Here is a 25,062-nt window from a genome sequence, read left to right as displayed (position 1 = left end):
ATATAATCCACCAAATAGTTGCTTCTAATAAATCCAAATTGAAGGATTCTCTCAAACATTAGATGGAAGCAAATTACATAGATTGAACACCAGAATGCGATGCAAATAAGCTAACCAGGATCCAAGAAAATAACATAAATCATAAAACTTTAGTTTACACCTTTAAATCTGCTTTTGCTCTTTTGCGAGCAGCCAATAGCTCTTCAAGAATTTCTGGAAGTATCCCCTGACGGAAAAACAATTCAAATTATCATAGTTAAAACAAGAACCTAAAATAAAGGAATTACACCAACAGTTATATTTACCTTTTGTAAATCTGACTTGACAAACATTTCACCAGAAGGGGTCTTGTTGACATCCACTTCACGGAGGTTTAGTTTGTGGAACTCTTCAGGAGTTACCTAGACATGAGGGAAGAAAACCGAAACTCAGAACAGGAAACATCAATGTGGAGATATTCACACTTAACACTTAGTTCTCAGGTGTCACCAACATAAATTGAACATTCAGGTGCAAAATCCAAAGAAGAACACTTACTAGCGTGCAGTAACATAAATTATATGCCATCATGATCGACGGATATAGAGATGCAAAATCCAAAGTTGCAATAGGCTTCTCATAAAAACCAGCTCGGGCCTCCAAAACCTGTGGCCATAGATTTTGACATGAAAAATACACAAGATATATAATTAGTATCTTTAGCCTGAGAAATCAACATCAAGGAAATAAAAGGTGTGGTATGGTAAGATTTGATAGTACTCCAAACATCCATGTTTAACAACGGTAATAGACCATATATCAAGCTTAACACAACAGGAACTTTGCACGTGTTATCTTTTTTCTAAGAACAATATTCAGCTATTTGATCGATAAAAACTCATTTTCTTACCGTCGCACCCTCATATGTTCCTTGCTCAGATCCAGCCTGTTTTACATTTGGTAAAACAAGATTCCTTTGCCTCGCCTTCCTTAAAAGTTGAGAGAGTACCTGAAAATAGAGGCTGTTAGTTAAATTTCCACTGGAGAAAAATGAAGCAAGTTTAGGACTAACCTTAATGCTTTGCCCTCTTGCGAGAAGAAAAGATATAGGTACACCAGTGACTCGAGCCATCTCCACATAGTTATAAATGAACATTAATTTATCCAAAAGCCGTTGCGGGAGATAAGCGTCCTGTAACGGAACTAGTGCATTCAGTTTTTTGGTTCAGTGAAACTGAATATTCATATCAGCTAATTAAAACTCCATCAAACTCATCCAAAGTTCCAATCACTAGATTCTATAGCCATTATTACTCATTAACCTATATCAGAATTTCAAGATAAGGAGCTACGCTGCTCAAAGTTCCTTAAAGTTTCAGAGAGGAAGCTTTTTTGTAATAATACACTTGAGCTCATAACAGTTTCATGTCAGAGCAAATTCGTGGGATATCCCACGAGATTTGTTTCTTACATGCTAGACCACAAACTAGATCCTTCTAATCTGTGCGAAGGAAGTTGACAAACTCTCCACTGAACAGTCTGCATTGACAGCCTTAAATTTTCTTATCGATGGAGCACTGCTAACCAAGTAGAATCTGTATTAAGTTGCCACATAAGGTAATTAAAGATATTTATAATAATAAAACGGGAAAATATTACAGCGATACTAGTTATAAGAGAGACAAGAAGTAGAATAACTCGACTAGTTCCCCATCAAGTACATGTTTGTTTCCTATAAGCTGAAATGGCATCTAAACCATGGAAAGTAAATAGTGGCCATCACCGCAAAATTATAATGATTGAGGACCTGGCTACTTTGGAACCCACCTTTTGTCACAAATTTGGAGATAACCCAGGAGGATATAGGCATGCCCTAGTTAATGGACCATATTGATAATATATTTATCTTCCATGAAAGTTATGAGGGAGGTTCTATGGAGATGCTTAGAGGCTGGAAGTGTTCCTGTTGCTTACACTAGGGTGATTAACAACATGTATGATGGAGCTAAAACCCGGGTGAGGACAGTGGAGGGGTGTGTGTGTTTGTTTTGGGGGGGGGGGAGGGGGGCTCGGACCTAGACTGACAGACGCTGGATTTTAAAGGATTCAAGTTGAGTAGGACCAAGACAGAATACATGGAGTGCAAGTTTAGTAACGGGACCAATGAAGCGGACGTGGACGTAAGGCTGATACACAAGTCATCCCTAAGAGAGAGTTTCAAGTACCTTGGTTCTATTATCCAAAGAAATAGGGAGATTGACAAAGATGTTACACATCCTGTTGGAGCGGGATGGGCAAAATGGAGGCTCGTATCCGGTGTCTTATGTGATAAAAATGTGTCACCTAAACTTAAAGGTAAGTTATCCAGAGTAGTGGTTGGACCGACTATGTTGTATGGGGTAGAGTGTTGGCCAGTCAAGTACTCCCATGTCCAGAAGATGAAAGTAGCAGAGATGAGCAAGTTGAGATGCTTGTGCGGTCATACCAGGATTGATATGATTAGGAATGAAAATATTTGTGTCGGGGTGGGAGTAGCCCCGGTGGAGGACAAAATACAGAAAGTGAGGCTTAGGTGGTTTGGGCATGTGAAGAGGAGAAGCAAAGATGTCCCAGTAAGGAGGTGTGAGAGGTTGACCTTGGTGAGTCTGAAGAGAGGTAGAGGTAGGCCAAAGAAGCATTGAGAGAGGTGATTAGGCATGATATGGCGTTGCTTTAGCTTATCGAGGACATGACCCTTGGTAGGAAAGTGTCAAGATTGAGAATTAAGGTAGACGGCTAGTAGGTAGTCGAGAGTATTGCTTTCACTTACCAGTAGTATTAGTGTTAGTCTTGTATTTTTTTATTGTTAGAGTTATGTTACTACATGCTATTCCTTTCGCATTGTTTTCTTATTATCATGTTGTTGTTACTGCTTGTCGCTACAACTTGTTTTTCATCTTTCCTTGAGCCAGGGTCTATCGAAGACAACCTCTCTACCTTCTATGTATGGGTAAGATCTGCGTATATTCTACCCTCTCCAAACTCCACTTGTGGGATTGTACTGGGTTTGTTGTTGTTGTTATTGTCATCTTCCATGAAAGATTGGCTGAAGATTTCCACACAAGATTCAGTTGTAAAAAATAGACATACCATGATATTAAATCGCCGTGTACCAAAAAAAAAAGAGAAATCAACGTGGGCTGATCAAAAGCTTAATGGATCAGTAGGTGGAACAACGGGTTTAGACTAAGTCCTCATGTCCCAACCTTCTTATGCTATGTGAGATATCTGCAACCTCTTCCCTAGTTAGTGGAAGGCCTAATGTCTAACTGTACTAATGCTTGTGGATTGACATTGCAAGTTACTATACGCAGTAGCTATAAGGAGATTGTCAACAATTGTTTTTGCACCAAGGTTCCTAAGCTAGTCAAAGAGCTCTTCCCCAGATAATGCAGGGCCAACAACATTGTCATGGAACTGCAATCCCAGAGGGCTAAAGATCCCAATTTGAGTGATTTGGCATTTCAAATCACTTCATTGGGTGTTCTAAACACGGATATTGTAACACAGTGTGCCAATTAAAACTTATGACTCAAGTAGATGCCCATTTGTCATTGATTATACTGTAAGCAAGAATCCATCCGCACTTGTAGAAGGAGCTTAGAAACAGAGCAAGTAGGAATGTAAGATGTTCATCCTAATATTTGGTTACCGGCAAAGATTGGGTCTAGTAGTAATTTATCCTAGGTCCGATTATGCTCTACAGCATTTGCCTTCTCTTATAAGAAAGTGGACAAACCATTCTTCCATACAGTCATGCTGCCCCACTTTCACTCTTTTTCTATCACATCATAGGATTGAGAAGGGAAACTTCCCCGGTCTTATAAGTTAAAAGGTATACTATAAGGGGTCGTTTGGTAGGGCGTATAAGAATAATGCTAAATAAGGTGCATTAGTAATGCAGGGGTTAGTAATGCATGGGTTAGTAACGCAAGCATTAGTTATACAGAGATTATTTCTTATGCATTGTTTGGTATGGTGTATTAAAAATTAAAATGCATTGCATAATTTTTAAGAAATTTAATTGTTTACAAAAATGCCCTCCATATTCTTTAACTTAAGGGACTTTAAGGATAATTTTGTCTTTAACCATGCTAATGCATGCATTAATAGCCTTTGTATAGCTAATGCCATGGTTTTTTATGCATTAGCTATACATAGGATAATACTAAATAGAGTGTATAACTAATGCTTGTATTAGTTATACATAGGTTGAAAAAGTGTACCAAACAAAGCATTACTAATACACAAAGCTAATGCATGCATTATTTTCTCTAACACAGTCTACCAAACGACCTCTAAGTTTATGCTTCTTCCGACTTTGACATCCTCAATTGGCTAATAATATATGAGTCCCCTCATGGACACAAGAATAAGTGGAATAGACAAGGGCTTTATGAGCAATCTTGTAAGCCTGTAAGTTATCAAAAAGGGCAGCCTGGTGTGCTAAAGCTCCCGCTATGTGCGACGTTCGGGAAGGGCCGGACTACATGGGTCTATTGTACGCAGCCTTACCCTGCATTTCTGTAAGAGCTTGTTTCTACGGCTTGAACTCGTGACCTCCTAGTCACATGGCAGCAACTTTACCAATTACGTCAAGGCTCCCCTTCAAACAATTATCACCTAGGGATATTTCCAACAGTTCCCTTGCAAATAAAATCTTGATCGAGGATGGGGATAGGAATATCGTGCTTGGGGAGTTGGAGAACTAAGAAAGCCAGCGTGATTACGGGTTTTGTAGGCGCATAAAGGTTGATGAGGTTGAGGTGGTTATGCAGAAGATGAGCAGGGGTAGGGTGACTGCGTCGGACGAGATCCCGGTGGAATTTTGGAAGGAGGCGGGCCGAGCAGGATTGGAGTTGCTTACTAGACTGTTTAATGTCATTTTCATGGCGAAAAAGATGCCCGGAGAATGGAGATGGAGTTCGATTGTCCCGTTGTACAAAAACAAGGGTGATGACCAAAATTGCAACAATTATAGGGGTATCAAGCTGTTGGGGTATCAAGCTGTTGAGTCACACTATGAATGTTTGGGAGAAGGGGTGGAGAGGAGGGTGAGGAAGAGTGTGCCTATTTCGGAGAATCAGTTCGGATTCATGTCTGGGCGGTCGACTACAGAAGCCATTCATCTTGTGAGGAGGTTGATGGAGCACTATAGGGAGAGGAAGAAGGACTGGCATATGGTGTTCATAAACCTAGAGAAAGCCTGCGACAAAGTCCCGAAGTTCTATGGAGATGTTTGGAGGTTAGCGGTGTTCCGGTAACGTGCATTAGGGTAATTAAGGACATGTACAATGGAGCTAAGACTCGGGTGGAGATGGGGTTACATCAGGGATCAGTTCTTAGCCCATTTTTATTTGCTTTGGCAATGGATGTGCTGACACAATACATCCAAGGGGAGGTGTCGTGGTGTATGTTATTCGAAACATAGTGCTGATTGACGAGACGTGACGCGAGGTTAATGCTAGGCTGAAGGTATGGAGACAGACTATGGAGTCTAAAGGGTTCAAGTTAAGCAGGAGAAAACATAATACTTGAAGTGCAAGTTCAGTGTTGGGACTCATGTCGAAGAAGTGGACGTGAAGCTTGATACACAAGTCATCCCCAAGAAGGATAGTTTCAAATACCTTGGGTCCATTACAAGGTAATGTGGAGATTAACAAGGATGTTACTCATCATATTGGAACGGGGTTGATGAAATGGAGGCTCGCATCTGGTGTCTTGTGTGATAGAAATGTGCCTCCAAGACTTAAGGTAAATTTTACAGAGTGGTAGTTAGACCGACTACGTTATACGGAGCCGAATATTGGCCAGTCAAGAAATCTCATGTCCAGAAAATGAGAGTAACAGAAATGAGGATGTTAAGATGAATGTGTGAGCTTAACGGGAAAGACAAGATCAGGAATAAAGTTATTAACGACAAGATGGTCGTGGCTAATGTGGAAAACAAGTTGCGAGAATTGAGACTGAGATGATTCAGGCATGTGAAGAAGAGAGGCACCGATGTCCCGGTCAGGGGTGTGAGAAGTTGACCATGGCGGGTCAGAGTAGAGGTAGAGGAAGGCCTAAGAAGTGCCGAGGAGAGGTGATTAGGCAGGATAAGGCACTACTTCAGCTTAACGAGGACATGACCCTCGACAGAAAAGTGTGGAGGTCAAGAATAAGGTTGTGGGTTGACAAGTAGTCAAGGGTTTCTCCTCGTCCTACCAGTAGTATTAGCATTAGTCTTGTATTTTCCTATTCCTTTTTTGATGAAGTAAGAGATTATAAAAAGCATCAATAAGATGCAAAAGAGCATCGGGTGCTAATACAAAAGATGATATGTTAGCTTTGTACAGATGGTCCTATGCTAGTGTTAGGGAGCTAACAAAATCCAAAAATAATTCGGGGGAGCTAATAGGGGAGAGGTTACTCCAGCTATAAACAAAACTATACAATTAGCTTTCAAGGAGTAATTAGGAGTTGCTAAGCCCTCAAAACATCTTCTATTCCTTTCTGTCCAAATAGCCCAAAAATACATCCAGGAATCATTTTCCAGTTCTTGCTGATGGATTTACCAACTTTCCATAGACTCCAGCTACTATAAGCATCTTTAGTACTCTCTGGCATCACCCAGTTGAGTCCTAAAACTGAAAGGCACATATTCCAAATATCCGTAGCAACTGGACAATGCAAAAATAGATGTCTGTTTGTTTCAAAATCCTGCTGGCACATGTAGCATCTATTAACTATGGGAATACTCCTTTTGCAAAGATTATCTTGAGTGAGGCACGCTTCCTTCAATGCAGTCCAGCTATGACATATAACTTTGGGGGGTAATTTTGTTTTCCAGATGAGCTTCCAAGGCCAATTGTCCACCATTTCATTTTGGCTAATATTATGTAGGTATCCTGCTTTCACTGTGTATATTCCTTTAGTACTTGCTCCCCATATGAGTTTATCTGGAAGCTGCTCATTTACCATGCATTTCTCCAATTGTTCCAGAAGGCTAAGTAATTCACCCAATTCCCAGTCTTGCACATTTCTTCTGAGGATTGGAAACCAAGAATTGTCTGCTCTATTCTGAGAGACAGTTGAATCAGGTCTGCTTGCTATTTTGATAAAGGTTTGGAAAGTCATTTTGTAGAGTTGAATCCCCTAGCCACTTGTCTTTCCAAAACTTAACATTAGCCCCATTACCGATTTGAAATTTGTTGTTCTGGCTGAACTCCCCCCATAGTTTGATTATGTATTTCCTAGGTCCAATCCCATGTGCCACCCTAGAGACTTTTGTACACCAATTACTCTGGACCCCGTGTTTTGCATTTACGACTTTCTTCAAGGTTGACTGCTCCTCTTGCACATATCTCCATAGCCATTTCATGAGTAGGCATCTGTTATGTGTGGCAATGTTTTTTATGCCCAGGCCTCCAAGAGTTTTAGGCAATGTCACTCTCCCCCATTTCACTAAATGAAACTTGTGTGATTCGCTATTGCCTTCCCATAAAAAGTTCCTTCTGATTCTGTCCAGTTTCTTCTGTACCAAGAGACATAAGATAAGTAGGGATACTGTCTAGGACACTGTTGATGAGTGAGTCTGCCCCCCATGGATAAGTATTGCATTTGCCATGTAGCTAGTTTCTTTTCAAATTTCTCCACCACTCCATTCCAGATTTCAGTTGATTTGTGCTTAGCACCCAAAGGGAGTCACAGATAGGTTGTTAGAAATGAGCCTATCTCACAGCATAAAATATCTGCTAGCATTTCCAAATTTTGTACTTCATTAACCGGGTATATAATGCTCTTTATCATGTTGATGTGGAGGCCAGATGGGGCTTCAAATATGAGCAATGTCAGATTTAAATACTGCACCTGTGATACCTCTGCTCCACAAAAATTAGAGTGTCGTCTGCATATAGCAAATGAGAAATAGTGACTGTATTTTCAGCATTGGTGCCAATTTCAAAACCTTGAATCCATTGTAATTCTCTGGCCTTGTCTAGCATTTTGCTCAACCCTTCCATGGCTAGGATGAAGAGAAAAGGGGACAGAGGGTCCCTTGCCTGATTCCTTTTTGGGGGAGAAAAAAAACCAATTGGACTGGAGTTCACTAGGATTGAATACTTGACTAATGTAATGCTGAACTTTATCCACTTGAGCCATTTCTCCCCGAAACTCATCTTCTTTAAGATAGTGAAAAGATATTGCCAGTTTACTTGATCAAATGCCTTTTCTATATCAAGCTTGCATAGAATTCCAAACTCCCCTTTCTTTTGCTTCCAATCCAGTACCTCATTGGCAACAAGTGAAGCATCTGTGATTTGTCTACCTTTTAGAAAAGCATTTTGACTCCCAGAAACAAGCTTGCATATTACAGTTTTCAATCTTTCAACTCAAATTTTTGTTGCGATCTTATAGACACTGCCAATTAGACTAATAGGTCTATAATCTTTTAGTTCAATAGCCCCTTTCTTTTTGGGATCAATGCAATGAATGAAGCATAGCAAGATCTCACCATATGGCAGTGTTGGTGAAAATGATTCATGGCACCAATGACATCAGATTTGATTATGACCCAAGCCTTCTGAAAGAATTCCATGGTGAATCCATCAGGACCTGGTGCCTTATCCGGAGCACAGGACTTGATGGTGGCTAGTATTTCTTCTTCCCCAAATTCTTTTTCAAGCTCCTCATTTTCCTCCTCTGAGATGCAGGCCAAATCTTCAAAGTTAGCTGTTGGTCTCCAATGTTCAGCTTCAGAGTAGAGGCCTTCATATAAGCCCAATATTTCCTGCTTGATCTGGTTCTTGTCCTCAATAATGTCTTCCCCCACTTTGAGCCTGTCAATGCAATTGTATCTCTTGTGACTGTTGGCCATCTCTTTGGAAATACTTGGTATTACTATCTCCCTCGCTTAGCCATAAACATCTACATTTCTGTCTCCAGGATGTTTCCTCCGCTTTGGCAATACTATGAATTTCCATCTTTAGATCAAACATTTTGGACTGCTCCATGGGTGATAGCAGCGTGGTCTCACTAGCCTGGTCCAGAAACATTAATTCCTCCAGTACCTTGCTCCTCTGGGATTCAATTTTGCCGAAAACTTCTCTATTCCAAGTTGATATGTCTTTCTTCAGTAGTTTCAACTTCTGGACCAGGATGTAGTCTGGAGTGCCTACCACTGAGTAGCCCTGCCACCATTCCTTAACTTTGTCAAGAAAACCTTCTACCTGCAGCCACATGTTCTCGAATTTAAAGTAGGTTGGATTAGTCTCCCATTCGCCATTTTCAAGCATGAGTGGTCTGTGATCAGATATGACTTTGGGAAGAGCAATTTGAGATACTTTCTTGAAGCTATCATTCCATTCTGGGGAGATAAGGAATTTGTCAATTCTGGATGCTTGAATAGAATCTTCCCCTCTTGACCAAGTATAGAAAGCCCCCTGGAGGGGAAGATCAATGATACCCAAGTCTTGAATGATATCATAGAATCTTGACATTGCTTTTGATCTCCTGATACAGTTGTATCTTTCGCTTTCAAATCTGCATACATTAAAGCCCCCCCCTACAACCCAGTGATCACTCCAAAGGCCTCTAATAGCAGCTAGTTCACTCCAAAATACCTCTCTTTCTGAATTTGTACGAGGACCATAAACCCCTGTAAAACACCATCTAAAATTTTCTTGGAGACCATCTAGCATGCAAGAGATAGTGTAGGATCCTTGTTGAATCCCTGAGCAACTCCATTGTCTCTTGTCCCATAAGATTATCACCCCCCCCCCCAACTGTTACTACATGATTTTAATTCAGCCCAACCCGTCCACCGATTCCCCCGAACTTGAAGTGCAATTTCCTGTAGGCAAATTACATCAGCTTTCCATCTATAAAGAAGGGACTTTATTGTTTCCCTTTTCCCAGCATCATTCAACCCACACACGTTCCAACTCAAGATTTTTAACTTCATCCAGAGAAGGATTTGTAGTGCCTGCCCCTATCTCGCTTGTCACCTCCCTCATAATTTACAAGACATTTTATTTTTTCCATCTCCTCTTTCTTTGACTTCCCCTTCTTTGACGCCTGACTTCTTTGTTTTTGTTGCAGTTGTAATTGATGCCTTTCTTCCATTCGAAGAATGATATCAAGAAGCTCGTGTTCAAAGCCTGATACATTCACTCTGAAAGCTTTACATGCCTTTACCATCTTCATTTTAGTCCATTTTGATGTCTCAATCACTGTCGGCTTGAAGACTACCTGAGAGCTTGACCCTTCATCGTACTTCGTAAGTTGAAGGCTCTCGGAGTTGAGGGAGAGTTCAGAATCTGAGCTGCATACCAGAGACATCTCTGGCGCCGGTTGGAATTGTTGGAGAAGAGCTCTGAGCTCTACATGTGGTTCTGCTTCATCATCTGCTTCAGAATTAGTTTCTCCCTTGTCTTCAGGTTTCATGCCGCTTTGATAGCAGTTTGGCTCATCCGTGAGAGGATCATATTTATTATCTAAAGCCAAGACCTCAAACCGGTTGACGCAAGGGCCCAAAAGAGGCCCTCTAGCCCGCCAGAGATGTTGAGATTTTTTCTTTGGCCCCGTGATGTAATAATTTTGATCTAGGTTCACTGCTTTGTTTTTAACAATAGTCTGGCCCATATCTTTTGACCTGGTATTATTTGATACTGCATCTTTAAGTTTTAGACCCATATCAATTGTTCTGCATAGCGCCACATGGCCCCCCACATGGCCAGACTTGATAGCATTTTGAGAGCTCGAGGGGCCAAATCTAGCAGCCCCATCAGCCTTCGGCGTCACTACTTTCGACGTTACCATAGTGACTTCTGTTTCCCCTTTTCCAATATGACTGGCTTTCACAGAGGCGTCTGGTAAGATAGTAATTTCTGTGAGAAAGCACGGGAGAAAATATTATTGATATTATTCTCATATGTTAAACATGATACAATGAGACCTATATATATATATATATATATATATATATATATAACATGTCCTACTCCTAATACATATTGGATTAGGGTTATTTACAACTATTTACATAACTATTCTAACACTCCCCCTCAAGCTGGTGCATATAAATCATATGTACCAAGCTTGTTACATATGTAGTTAATACTAGGACCAGTGAGGGACTTGGTGAAAATATCTGCAACCTGATCATTCGACTTCACAAACTTTGTAGCAATATCTCCCGAGAGTATCTTTTCTCTGACAAAGTGACAGTCAATCTCAATGTGTTTAGTTCTCTCATGGAACACTGATTTGACGCAATATGAAGAGCAACTTGATTATCACACACAAGTCTCATCTGACTAATCTCACCAAATTTCAACTCCTTGAGCAACTGTTTGATCCAAATTAACTCACATGTCGCCATAGCCATTGCTCGATATTCTACTTCTGCACTAGACCGAGCAACCACATTCTGTTTCTTGCTCTTCCAAGACACCAAATTTCCTCCTACTAAGACACAATATCCAGACGTAAAACATCTATCAGAAGGTGATCCTACCCAATCAGCATCTGAGTATATCTGCTCATGGCCTCGATCCTCAAACAATAAACCTTTGCCTAGAGCTGATTTTATATACCGAAGAATGCGAACAACTGCATCCCAATGACTATCACACGGAGAATTCATAAACTGACTCACAACACTCACAGGAAAGGAAATGTCAGGTCTTGTCACTATAAGGTAATTTAATTTATCAACCAACCGCCTATATCTTGCAGGATCGCTAAGAGGCTCCTCTGTCCTGGCAGAAGTTTAGAATTCGGATCCATCGGAGTGTTAACAGGTCTACAACCTGTCATTCCTCTCTCCTCAAGAATATCTAAGGCATACCTCCGTTGTGAGATCACAATACCTGAGCTAGACTGAGCGACCTCAATACCCAGAAAATACTTTAGTTTGCCCAGGTCCTTAGTCTGAAAGTGTTAAGAGAGATGTTGCTTCAATTTAGTAATACAATCCTGATCATTGCCGGTAATAACAATAATCATCAACATAGACCACCAGATAAATACAGAGTGAACAGCTTCACTTCGAGTCATGCCAAAATCCTGGATAACTGTGCTGAACTTACCAAACCAGGCTCGAGGAGACTGCTTTAGACCATAAAGTGACCGACGCAAGCGACATACAAAGCCACGAGACTCCTCCTGAGCAACAAACCCAGGTGGTTGCTCCATATAAACTTCATCCTCAAGGTCACCATGTAAAAAGGCATTCTTAATGTCCAGCTGATAGAGACGCCAATGCGAACAGCACCCATGGATAGAAAAAGGCAGACTGATGCTACCTTAGCCACGGGAGAGAAGGTATCACTGTAATGGAGCCCAAATATCTGAGCATATCCCTTGGCAACAAGACGGGCCTTAAGGCGATCAATCTTGCCATCCGGGCCAACCTTGACTGCATATACCCAACGACAACCAACAGTAGATTTACCTGAAGGAAGAGGAATGAGCTCCCAAGTACCACTCGTATGTAAAGCAGACATCTCGTCAGTCATAGTCTGTCGCCATACTAGATGAGACAATGTTTCACCTGTAGACTTAGGGATGGAAACAGAGGACAAAGAAGATATAAAAGCATCTGGATTGGGAGACACAAGTCATGCTACTATTTGTTGGAGCAACGGAAGCTAACCCTGAAGATGTCTGTTTACGTGCTTTGTACTGAAAGAACTCAATATAATCCGGTAAAGAAACCATCTGGATTGGATTTAATGCATTGGATACAAAGGATTGTGAGTTAAAGGCTTCCGATACGAATGCCATTATAATATCGTGCCGGAAAAAGCAGAAATTTTCTGGGGATCACTGTTCACGCCGGAAAAATCACTGTAGCTCACTGGAAAATTCCAAAGTTGTCGGAATCTGTCGGAAATAGTACCAATGGACTCAGAATTGCAAGGAGATGACACTGTCCAAAAGAAGCGTTTCCAAATTCTGGCCGGAAAAGCCCTCACGCGCCGGCGTGTGGGACAGACGCGCCGCCGGCGGCACATCTCCGGCAGGCGAGTGGGGGCGCGTGGATGGTCTTTTTCAGGTGGCTTTTTCTGGGGTTTGGTCGGCTATCTCTTGGGAACCTTTTGGTGTTGTTGGATGTCGCACAACACTGATAATTAGTGACTTTGACACAAATAGTCACTTAGGTCACCGGAAAATTGCACGGTGACTGAGTTCTTTCTTCCCGGATGTCGCTGGAATGACGCACAGTGATCTCTTCTCACCAAAGCTCTGATACCATGTGAGAATGCATGGGAGAAAATATTATTGATTAATTATGACAATGATACAATGAGCCCTATATATATAATACATATCACACTCCTAATACTTATGGGATTAGGGTTATTTACTACTATTTAATTATCAAACTAACAATATACATAACATGTCTTACTCCTAATACATATTGGATTAGGGTTATTTACTACTATTTACATGACTATTCTAACAATTTCAAACTTCCATTTTTCAATTGTAATGTCCATTCTTGTTGAAAGCACATCCTGACAGTCTTGGACACAGATGCGAGCCCAAAGGAGGTGTGACATATTTTTTGTATCTTCATCAATTCCAACATAACCGCCGCAACAATTTCCGATTGAACAGGAAATTTCCAAAGACCAAGCATGTAGAGGGATTCCAAAAGCTCTGAGCCATTTTTTACCTAGGCTGTCACTTGCCGAGGACAAACCAGTAGTCGGCGACCACCAATCCAAGGTGGGATGTCTGCCATTCCAAAACCAATCCCCTGCTTTGACCCTTGCAGCTCCTTGCCTAGAGGGGAGATCAAAGAGGAACTGATTGTGGTTCTTTGGTATCACCTTCATGCCAGCACTCAACCTCCAATCTACTGATAAACCATTTCTGAATAACCTCAGTGTTTGGAGTGTAGTTGAAGCTATCACTAAAACTTCCAACCAAACATTTAGACAAAACTGATTCTTGTTGACGTCACCTTCGTTGTTGGATGAGTTCTCCCCTACTTGCGCTTCCGATCCTGGCCACTAGATAATTTTTCCAGTATCTACAAAAGACTGGTCCCCAATGAAGGCTGGCTTATGAACTTGTGGACTTCCCAGGAAATGAACAATTTTTGTAGCGATATCACCCCATCCTTGATTGTATGCATTCTCTGGTATTATTACGGCAGATTTCTTGTTTCCTGACCAAGTTTCAATTCTGATATAGCGTCCATGGATGTTGTAGTTCTGATAGACACGGTATGTATATGCTTGGACCGTCCTTCCCTACCTTCCCCTTCCCCACTGAAGCGTGTTGAATGGCATCACATACCCAGCGAAGATTTCTTTCATCTAGCGTAACTATGCTTGTGAATCTTCTATTATGTTCTATTAAAGTGAACCAACGATCAAACTTTTCCCTGTATCAGCAAGCTCAAAAGATTTCTCACCTGCAATAAAAAAGATTTTTCCTGCCATTTTTTCCCCCAAAATACTATCTATAGTTGTTGGGTGTTTGGTTAATCACAAGGATGAATAGAGAAGAATTGAGATAACTACCGTTAATAGGATCCAGAAACGCCGGAAAAAGCTAACGCATCTCGCCAGCCCTAAAAGAAGGAGAAAGAGATGGGTTTTCTGAGAGAAAAGGAGCAGTCGCCGGAGGAAGCTAAGCCATGTAGCCGGGATTTGTAGAGATCGTGCGCGCTAAGGAAGTAAAATTGTCGGCAGAAGAGAGAGAGAAAGTGAGAGTAGTGGACGGATCTGTTGGATAGAGGTGGTCAGAGGTTTTTTGAAGAAAGAGAGTCGGTAAAGGGGTTTTGTTATGTCGGAAAAGTGATTGTAGAAAAGAGGGTATCGGAAAAAGGGGGTTTTGTGACTTACCTCGGTATCTGTGTCTGAGAGCTTTTTTTTTTGAAGAAGCAATATATTTTGGTAGTGCTTAGTTCCTTGTTTTTTTTCACGGTGCGTCATTATTACCAATAGTTGGCACTAGTCTTGTATTCTCGTATTCCTTGATTTTGGTTATTACATGTTTTGTCATTTGCTTCTGCTGCCTTTACCTTCTTGTTGCTATTAATTGGTTATTGCTTCCTTAAGCCGAGGGTCTATCGAAAATAGCCTTCCACCTTCATTAGGTAGAGGTAAGGTCCGTGTACACATTACCCTCCCAAGATCCCACTTGTGGGATTCCACTGGGTTTGTTGTTGTTGTTCTCTTTTATAACTCATTTAGAGAAATTATATAGACTGACAATACAGTACAAATTGCGAATGATCATAAAGTGTCTTCTTGATGAAACTATATTTAGTTTCTTTATATGCACATATCTTTAGAGTAGAGCATTCTACAGCAAAGGGGTGTTTTCATAAGCATTAAGAAAATCTTAAATTAAATAATACTGAACCAAAATTTTCCGAGTATATCACCTATCCAAAGAAACCTGTCTGCATGTCTAAATCCATAAAGAATCTTAAGGAGCTAGATGTTCTATGAAATAAGCTAAACTTAGCACAGTATAATTCCAATTCAAGAATGTATTTCTATTAGAATGGAATTTGCACACCTTTAGACAATACACAGCAAGCCGCCTCCTAGTTTCTGAGTTCCCATTTTGAAGATCTGATATAATTGAATGATGGACATCCTCCTTCTGCAGACGTAGCAGTAGTATTAGGGGAAAAAATTACTTGCTCTAAACAAGACAAGTATATTCATTAGGAACAAAAAGGATAGGGAAAACAAGACAAATGAACATATTATTTCTCTATTGTTAACGAGACAAAAGAATAGATTCTGAACATAAAAGAGCATAACCAGAATAAAAAAAGGAATACAAGACCCACTGTCAGAATTTTCAGTTCTCACACAATCCAATGGCATAATGTTACTAATAAGGGTTCAAACAATAAGAATAAGATGCCTCCCCCACCAGAAAAAAAACTGAAAGTAAACTTTAGAAGATAAGAAATTGCAACATAAAAAAGATGTGCATTATTGCTAAAGAGAATATTAGTAAATATGCACTGGAGCTAGACAGAGAGGCCAGATGATGGGCAATGAATGGGCATGCAGACTTCTTAGATACTATGCACAGTTTTTTTGATAACCGAGAAATCCCGGAGGTCCAGTGGTGCATGGTTTGAAACTCGGTGGTAATGGGCGCTTACCTTCCCTTCTCCACTTAAATACCAAACTTGTCTCCTAACCCACACATCACAAGTTGCGGCCTTACCATTAGACCAAAGCCCAAGCCCTGGGGGCCACTTCATGACAATTTGGAATTTGGTTTAATAGGTCGTCTTGGTGGTAGTTGCTTGCTATGGAGCTTCAAGGGACCAGAATTTACAAGCCATTGAGTCCAGTTCTAGAAAGTGTTCAGTTCATAGAGATGTTATACAGTCTAAAAGTATATCAAATTCGTCAGTTACTTGTTAAAATTTTATAATAAATCGAGTAAAAGAAGTATACAACTGTAAAATACTAAACTTCCCAAAAAGTCCGTTTGATCATCTATAAAATATGGAATATCCTTCTTACCCCAAACATACAAATGGAATAAAGAGGAGTTCTTCACCCTCCTCAATGGACCTTAGATTCCTTTAAGAACTCTGTTCTTTTTATTCCTAAAAGAGCTCTCTTATTTGTTTCTCTCCATATCAATGCAAAACACAAAAAGGGGAAAGTTTCCCACCTCCTCCCATCCAATCTTCTTACTCTCCAACTGGCAAATGCTTCCATCACATATTTAAGTAGCACCAGATAAACACAAATGCAAATATGAAATACTTAAATCGATATAAGGTGTTTGTTGAAAGATGCTTGAGGTTGTCATGTGGTGACTGGTAGCAAACCCATACTGATTACCCTTTTTTCCCGATAAGTATGTGCTATTGTGAGTTGGAAAAGGATGAGAATTTAACAAATGCAACTTGCATAAAATAAATTCAAAAACTTTTTACCCATGTTTCAGGCACAAAATTGAACATTTCCTCTTTTCTTTTACTGAATTCAGGGTCTCTCATGCATATCACAAAATTTTTCTTTTCTAACTCTAGTAGATCAAACACAGGGACTACCATTAATTTCACAATTATAATGCCAAAATAATAAGGGTAACAAACATAAAGCTAACGAGTACAAAAGCATTCCATCAACCGCACCAACTCTATACACAAGGAAATTACATACCATTACCACAAGACCTACTTATGTTGTACTTATATATACATGAGCTATGGCCCATATGGAAAAACACTCAAACTTGGTCATCAGCATAAGCAGAGGAGCAAGGTGAGATGGACAAAATCCCTCCACTCTTAACTGGAGTTCTCGGGTTTAGAGTCCTGGAAACGGATAAACTCCTGGTAGGATCTGCGTTTCCGAGGACTCTAAACCTGATTTTAAAAATAAAATAAAACCTCCTGGTGGGACTGCTTCCCCTTTAGTGGGCCCTACGTGGCGTAAATCCGGATTAGTCGGGCCATTGCATTTCAGATACCGGATGCATTCACTAGCCTCAAGATGCTTTTTATGTCAGGAGAGTGCTGAAATGACAGTCCTTGTTCTTACACTACAAAGTGACTGGACGACTGGCAGATTTTCTTGAGCATGTTTGGACTGAAATGGGTCATGCCACAGTCAACTACTGAGATGCTGAAGTGCTGGAACAAAGCAGGAGGCAGTGCAAGGCAAAAGAAGTGGTGCAAATCTATCCCAGCTTGTATTTGGTGGACTGTGTGGAAAGAGAGAAATGCAAGGTGCTTTGAAGATAGTAGCAGCTATACAGATAGAATTAAGATGAACTGTGTAGTATCCTTATATTTCTGGTGTAAAGAAAACCTAATAGAGGATGCTGAATCTTTATTAGATTTTTTGGAATCTCTGAAACTAGTCTTAGCATAGTCCTTGTAAGACGAACAAGTGTTTTTGCTTAGATATTTTGTAAATATGGTGTCCAGCGTTCCCTAAATGGTAATGAATATACTGTTACCTATTTTAAAAAAAAACGATAAAAAGTTAAAGTTTTTGAGCATAAACAAGAGTGCATATAGAATAACCGTTCCGAAGGGGTATCATATCTGATTATGACAAGAAAGGAAAAGTTTCCTGTACAAATTTATTCACAGAAGGTACATGGTTGTGGTCAGATATAGGAGTATGTGACAAGAAAATATAGATAAATGAGCAAAGTCTAACCTGTTCATTAAGAAAATGTGCTGAGACAGAATTCAGTGAGTAAGAACTAAGTTTATGATCCCTCTGCACAGCCTGCAAAACAAGAGAATAACAGGTTCACTGACATTCATTTTATTTTCCTTAGCAAAGTTCTTCCCTATATCAATTAGAACAGGTTATGGATACAGCCGTAATGAACAAAACCTGAAATAAATCAAATTGAACTCTCCCTTCTATTGTTATTTCTTTACTTTCCCTTGTGCCGTGCTGTCTGCAACATAAAACGCATATATCAGTCCACAGCTCCATAAGTTTTTTTATATAGTCAGCTACACAAATTATACAGCAAAAGTCAGTTGCATATATTTGTCAGCCTTAGGAATAATTTCTTTTAGATTTTGATAGTCACAAATAATTAGATGAAGACTAATCTTTGAGTTTCACTGAATCCTTGGGGGAATTTGCTTTTACGATCACAAAACAACTGGTGCTGGTTTTTGAGATTCAGTAGTGTGGATTTTGGTTTTTTTTTTTTATAAGGTAAAAGATTTTATTAACACTTGGGGAGAACCTTGTGTACAAGCCATATACCAAAAAAAGAGAACCTACACCAAAATATGGTTCCCAATAAAAGAGGCCCAATCCTCTAAACAAATAGGGACCTCGTGAGTACACCAAAAAGAAACTAAAAACAAAAGACTACTTTGCAACTTCACAAAATCTTGTTCCACCCCTTTAAGTGCCCTTCTATTTCTCTCTTTCCAAATAACCCACATAATTGCCAAGGGGGCAACACTCAATGCCCTTGGACTACTCTTCCCCCTCCTACGAGCCCAACTATGCAACGCCTCCTTCACTATGCCCGGCATCATCCATTGCTCCCCAAACAAATTAAGGACCACTCTCCACAAACAAATAGCCACTTGACAATGCAATAGGAGATGATCTACATCTTTGCCCCAGCTTTTGCACATGAAGCACCAACTAATGTAGGTGAATTTTGGGAAATATTTGAATTAAGATGCTACAAGTCCACTTTTGCAGATGATACAATGCTCAAGGAGGCAAACAAGAGAACCTAACCACTTCATTTTTCTAACCTATTACGAGGAGAGAGATTAAAAAGGTTCTAAGAAGCTGCAGCTGATTATGACACCTATTAGGTTAGTTCACAATGCCATATTTCAGAAACCACAGACAGTAATGGAAGAACATATAAATGCAAACTAAACGGACCAAAGGTTAGATACAAATATAGTCAACAGACACCAAGTAAAAGAATACAGGATTATAGTGATAATATTTTTACCCACAGATAAAGTAGAAACCTAAAAATATTTTAAAACAAACAGAAGATAACAAAAGAAAAGATATAATATGACCTTGAAGAAAAGGTTGAATCTTTTACACGAACCCTGCTGTTTCTGATGCGTCCTAGCACAGGAAATTCTGCCATCCCTAAGACTTCAGCTCTCTGAAATGAAGATAAAACAAACAATACACATCAAACTTGACTTAGCCTTTCCCAATCTCTTTTGGCTGGAAAGAAACAAGTTTTTCCACTTCAGTTCTACCATCAGCTTCACAGTAACCACAAGTTATCATGTAAGGGTTCCGTTACTTCTGCCTATGGACTTTTTTACTCCTCATTGCTTACTCCAATCAATAATTAAGAAATCCGTCCTTTTTACAACTACATTAAGTAGGCAACTGTTAAGCTTGCTCAGCACATCTAAATTTACTTTAGCTCTTATATCATTGTTTTGGAGCCATATATGGAAAAACATAAGAAGCTCATTACCCGGATGAGATATGGCAAATCAAAGTTGCAGATGTTATATCCAATTATGATATCAGGGTCAACTTCCCGTATAAAATCCTGCAAGTCAAGGGAATGTTAAAATAATAAGTATATTGGTTACTTGTAAAACTAATAGTTTGAAAATCTCTTTTTATGGTTACTTAAGTATTTTAGAACAGTGTTATGCAGTCACGCAAACTAAAGTATGAGAGACTGAAATGGGATATCCAAACACCTTATGCTCATGTTAACTTTAAAAGGTCCCACCACCTCCTCAGCGCCAATCAACCAAGATTCATATGCCCAGCTAAGCGTAAATAGCCATGAAAATCATGTTCATATTTTTACTTTTAACTTCTAACTTGACCAAATTTCATGTGTTAAACCTTCTTAACTCTTCTGCATATGCATTGCCATCTGGAGCAGAAACAATATGGACAATCTGAAACTAAAATTGGATGTAACGGAGTGTCCCACACTAAAAGAAACAGGTTATAATGAATTGATGATTAATACTGCCATCATATGGGGTCAAATAGAAAGAATCAACCGCCGCATACAATCTCGCCTATCCTCCTCCCCCCCCTCAAAACCCCCAAACACCGAAAAGGAAGAGAAGAAAGGTGGAAATATGAGTCCGATTAATAAAAAAGGTTATGCAGAAAGATTACCCTCCATGCCAGCAATACTTCTTTTTCTGTGTCAAATGACATAACATCAACCCCAACTATAGGTGAGCATGACTTAAGGGTCATCACGTTACGAATTAACGGCTGATCCTGTCCCTGCAAGGTAACTAGATTGGCCACCTAGAATGAAGTTAAAATCTTGTCAGCAACAGGAAAGTATACAGTATGGATATATTTTCCGGATATATAGAACAGATGGGGACTCCACCTGAATAACAGGATCTTGTGTAGGCTCAGGAAAGTGGCCCTTACGGCCAGCACATTCAATATCAAAACTCAATATGCGAAAGGGAGCCATCTTTGAAAATTCTCCTTCAGGAGGATGGCTGATCAAGTCAGAATAGCTAAAAGTAAATGTTAAGGAAGTTCAAGGTGATGATTCTTATTAATAGAATAGAATACACCCGTTAGATCGTATATTCTGCCATGCCTTAGGATACAGGCAATCAAACTCTAATTGACTATAGGAGAGATTCCTTGCAGCTTTCTTATGTTTTCCAACTGGAACTTCAATCCAGTTGCCACCAACGATGTTGCAGTCAATCATGAAGCGAAGAGCAAAAAGAACATTACTTTCATAGGTCATAAAGCTCTTCATACCAAGCCCATCAATTTGAATACCTCTATCAAGGATACCTGCCACATTTTACATTTCAATCAAGTGGAAAAAGAAGAGAAAAAGGATTGGCATAATAGAATCAATTCTATAAAATCAATTAGAACATAAACAATCATAAAAAGTCCTATTTTATTGCAACTCTGGTGCATCCAATGATGTTGAAGAAAGAAAACCCAAATACCTCCAGCACTAATTTTTCTCTGCAATTTCAGCTAATGGAGAAGATTAAACAGCAATTTCACAGGCAGCGTACTTTGCAACTACATTATTCTCGACTAAGGCACAATGTGAAGTAATAAACAAAGTTATCATGGCAAGAAAATACAAAACTGGAAAAGAGAACACCATAGTAAATATACCACAATCTCAAAAAGCAATTTGGGTGAATGAAATGGTTAATGTACCACACCAGATTATTGCCGATAACTGCTCAATTGAAGAACCTCTTTTTAAACAACTTTGGGATGAAATGGGTAACGCCATAGACCTTCTAAGAATTTTTGGTACTAGACTGGATGTAAAATGAGAAACAAACAGCGGACGATTTGGAGAACCATTTAGCTGTGTTACGTGGTATGGAATGAAAGGAACCAGCAATGTTTCAAGAGCTAATCTGCAGCTGTTTGCAGTTTGAAACATGAATGTCTTAGTCTCTTAAGTTCTTTTGTAATAAAAAAAATAACACATATGAGGAGGGCGCAAAGTTACAGTTCACTAGTTTGATACAAAATTGATCAGATTATTTTAACTGCGGATAATATCCTATTGTACTTTCTAGCACTGTCTTAGCTCTTGATTTGGCAATCAATAAAACTTTTACTACTCTCTGTGTGTGTATGCCACAAGCACAAAACAAAGCATAAATCAGAGAAGCAACTGTATTAGAAAGATACAGTAAAAGTGAATAAGTGAATCAGAGGGTAGAAGGAACCAGAAAACGTACCGCGGCAACTGGTAACCATTGTTGGCAGTGCCACTACAATCTTGAGAAAAGGCTGAGAAGCCTGCTTTTGGTAATGCATGATGCTTTTTCTCTGAACTACTTCGATGCGTCGGACAAATTTAGCGACATTGCTGTTCCTATTCACCTCTCTCATTCTACCCTGCAGCAACCAACAAGAATAATATAGCAAACACAGCATAGGCCAATAATAAACCAAATTGGTGCAAAAATTCAATCAATGCGTGCTTAAAATGAGTAGGTCAACATACCTCTAGAATTTGGTGAAAACGGGAGATATCGTCAGGGCCCATTCCAGGAGGGCAGCTGATGTAGAAGTATGGTTCAAATCCATGTACATGACAACAAACACTATTTCCTGACCAGCATATAAATAGACATTTCTTAGTAAGTGGAAGACAAGCTACATCAACTTCAATAAACTCATTATTTGATGGATTCCAAGCTGTTGTGTTCCTTCTTAATTCAACTCCTCACCCTACCTACTTGGATTACTGTATAAAAATACTATTTCAAGTTACGTTTGAACCTAAGGCCAAATTTTTTTTGTCGCTAATGTCAACTGGTGAAGAATAAAGAAAGATTGACGTGTGAGAAACAAACTTACTATCGCAAGAATAACCCACTTAAGCTATTTGTGTTGATTTCTAACTTCTTATGACAGCATAGAAAAAAACAAAAACATAAGCTATAACTTTCTTTTAAAAATGAAATGGCACAACCAATTTTTTAAGTTAATGGAATCCAGAAGCAAAAAGATCAGATACTGCAACTCGAAAAAATTCACTAAGATGCAATTTCAACTCATATTTATTTCCAATATATTTATACTGTTGAGAGAAAATCTACGTTCCAAATTGTACTTGGTTGCAGCCCTTAGGACGCCCTAATTTGTAAAACAACCAAACTACTCCCATTTCATGACATGCATTTATACCTAGAGGGGATTATCATATTATTTGACATCCCAGCGTCAAATCTTCTTGCTCAGATAAGTAGCACTGTCTCTACTGTAATACAGCAAAAACAAATTGCAAATGCATGTTGCAACAATGAATTAAGCACGGACAAACCTTCCTTGGTGACCCCAAAGATTCTTAAAATGGCAGCTGGACCAGAAGAATTAGGCAGCAATTCTTTATGGCTCTCTCCAATAATGTAGTCAATCTCCAGCTGCTGAAACGCTGAGAAGACCACCAAAATTCAACAGAAGTTTTAGAATGCGACATAGTGAAAGTTAGAACTCAGAGTGAAACTAATTGATCTATTTCAAAACCTTTTTTGTTTTATCTAACTATCTAACTTTCTATCTTTTATTAGTTTTTATACAGATCCACGTGTCTTGCCCTCAAGTCAATGTATAAACTTGCTTCATTTTTTATCTTTGTGATAGTATATAAACTTGCTTAATAAGATACCACATGAACTTAAGAACTAAAATAACTGCCCCTCATACGAAGAGCATAAAAAGGCTTCAAACTTTTGCGAGTAACAAAATGTTTATACTCTTATATCTATTAGCGTCAGACTAATATAAATTTTTGAGCGATCCAAAATAGGTTCTTTTCTTTCTATTTTGTCTTCAAAATTGATCTTTTTGTTTTAGATTTCCGATATTAAATGAATACAAAATAGCTGATTAAACAATGAAACAAAACCTTCTGAACTCTATTCCTTAATTCAGTAGAGAACAGTTTAGTTACAGTAGTACTAATCAAGGAAAGTATAAAATTTTACAAAGCTCCAAGTCATAAAAAGAAAAAGAAAAAAACCTAAGAATCTGAACTCACATTTAATACAAATGATCTTCAAATTCCAATATTAAACTAAAATAGCTTCCTCATATAAACACTTGAACTAGCTTAGGTTAACTAATTTGAAATAAACTAATTTCAGAAACCCTACACGCTCATCCAAATTCACAAAATAGTTAAAATTCTGGGAAAACAAAAAAGAAGCTTCCAGAACCAAAAATTCCTATAAATTAACCCCAAAAAAAACAAGAAAAGGCATGAGGTCGAAAATTGAAAAAAAAAATACTATTTTTTTCAAATACAATTTCCGTACATATGCTTTGGGACTGAGAGAGGTAAGCTTGAGAAAGAGGAGGGCGTTTCCATTTCTGAAGCCGCTCATTTAGAGCGTGGCGGTCTTCGATTTCACGGAGGATTTGGGAATCTTCTTCGTACTGAAGCAATGTTTCTTCGAGGAAAACATCATCGTCTAGGTCTTCTTCTTCCATGGCGGCGTGGTGTTTCTGCTGCTGTTGAGGCGACGGCGTTGCAACCGCTTGTGCCGCCGATCGCTTCCTTGATTTGCTGTTGTTCATGGTGGTTCGCCGTAGTTGGGGAAGAGGGGGTGGGAGGGTTTTGGAAGTTGCAGTTGTGTTGCTAATTCCCGCCAGTTTCACTGGGTATATGATGCAAGGAAGAGGAAAGAAGTGAAATTGCACTTTTGGTAGCTAGAGTTTCATCTGAATGTCAATGTGGTCCCTGAAAGTACTATAATCCTCTGAACTTTTTCCTACACTTCATTCAAAATCATATTGTTTACTCCTCGTATTAATTTAGTTTGTTTTCGTAGTTTATTTAGAAAATTGTTTACTTATATCATTCTTTTCTTCTTTTTTTTATTTTCCGCTAAAATTTCATGTTTATAGCTTGCAATTTAGAGTCTATTTTCACTCATGCTCTTCCTTTAGCATGTATAATGCACTCGAGGCTGGAAATTAGATGGCTAATGAGATAAAGGACCATTTTGGTCAAATGAAAGAGGTTGATAAGCAAATTGATATATTCAAAATGTTAGTGACTAAATGAAACTTAGCCCATTCG

The 25,062-nt window shown here is 39.2% G+C and overlaps 1 protein-coding gene across 1 annotated transcript in view; it reads right to left on the bottom strand.

Annotated features, from left to right (window-relative positions):
- The window catches only part of LOC104214586 (DNA polymerase delta catalytic subunit), a 41,305-nt gene extending 16,634 nt beyond the window's left edge, over positions 1 to 24,671 (bottom strand). The window contains exons 1-17 of the mRNA XM_009764275.2: positions 24,296 to 24,671; positions 23,302 to 23,412; positions 22,480 to 22,586; positions 22,211 to 22,370; positions 21,089 to 21,284; positions 20,857 to 20,992; positions 20,631 to 20,768; positions 19,960 to 20,037; positions 19,541 to 19,632; positions 18,363 to 18,429; positions 18,180 to 18,251; positions 15,547 to 15,633; positions 1,052 to 1,171; positions 890 to 988; positions 538 to 645; positions 306 to 401; positions 161 to 226 (exon numbers count right to left, since the gene is read on the bottom strand). Coding sequence (XP_009762577.1) covers positions 161 to 226; positions 306 to 401; positions 538 to 645; positions 890 to 988; positions 1,052 to 1,171; positions 15,547 to 15,633; positions 18,180 to 18,251; positions 18,363 to 18,429; positions 19,541 to 19,632; positions 19,960 to 20,037; positions 20,631 to 20,768; positions 20,857 to 20,992; positions 21,089 to 21,284; positions 22,211 to 22,370; positions 22,480 to 22,586; positions 23,302 to 23,412; positions 24,296 to 24,557 — 1,995 coding nt within the window. The 5' untranslated portion in view covers positions 24,558 to 24,671. The remainder of the gene's footprint in view (positions 1 to 160; positions 227 to 305; positions 402 to 537; positions 646 to 889; positions 989 to 1,051; positions 1,172 to 15,546; positions 15,634 to 18,179; positions 18,252 to 18,362; positions 18,430 to 19,540; positions 19,633 to 19,959; positions 20,038 to 20,630; positions 20,769 to 20,856; positions 20,993 to 21,088; positions 21,285 to 22,210; positions 22,371 to 22,479; positions 22,587 to 23,301; positions 23,413 to 24,295) is intronic.
- Positions 24,672 to 25,062: the final 391 nt, after the last annotated feature.

The sequence above is a fragment of the Nicotiana sylvestris genome, chromosome 12 (assembly GCF_000393655.2).
Source record: "Nicotiana sylvestris chromosome 12, ASM39365v2, whole genome shotgun sequence".
Classification (NCBI taxonomy): domain Eukaryota; kingdom Viridiplantae; phylum Streptophyta; class Magnoliopsida; order Solanales; family Solanaceae; genus Nicotiana; species Nicotiana sylvestris.
Note: the sequence above shows the minus strand (reverse complement) of the source record. Positions and strands in the feature narration are given on the sequence as shown.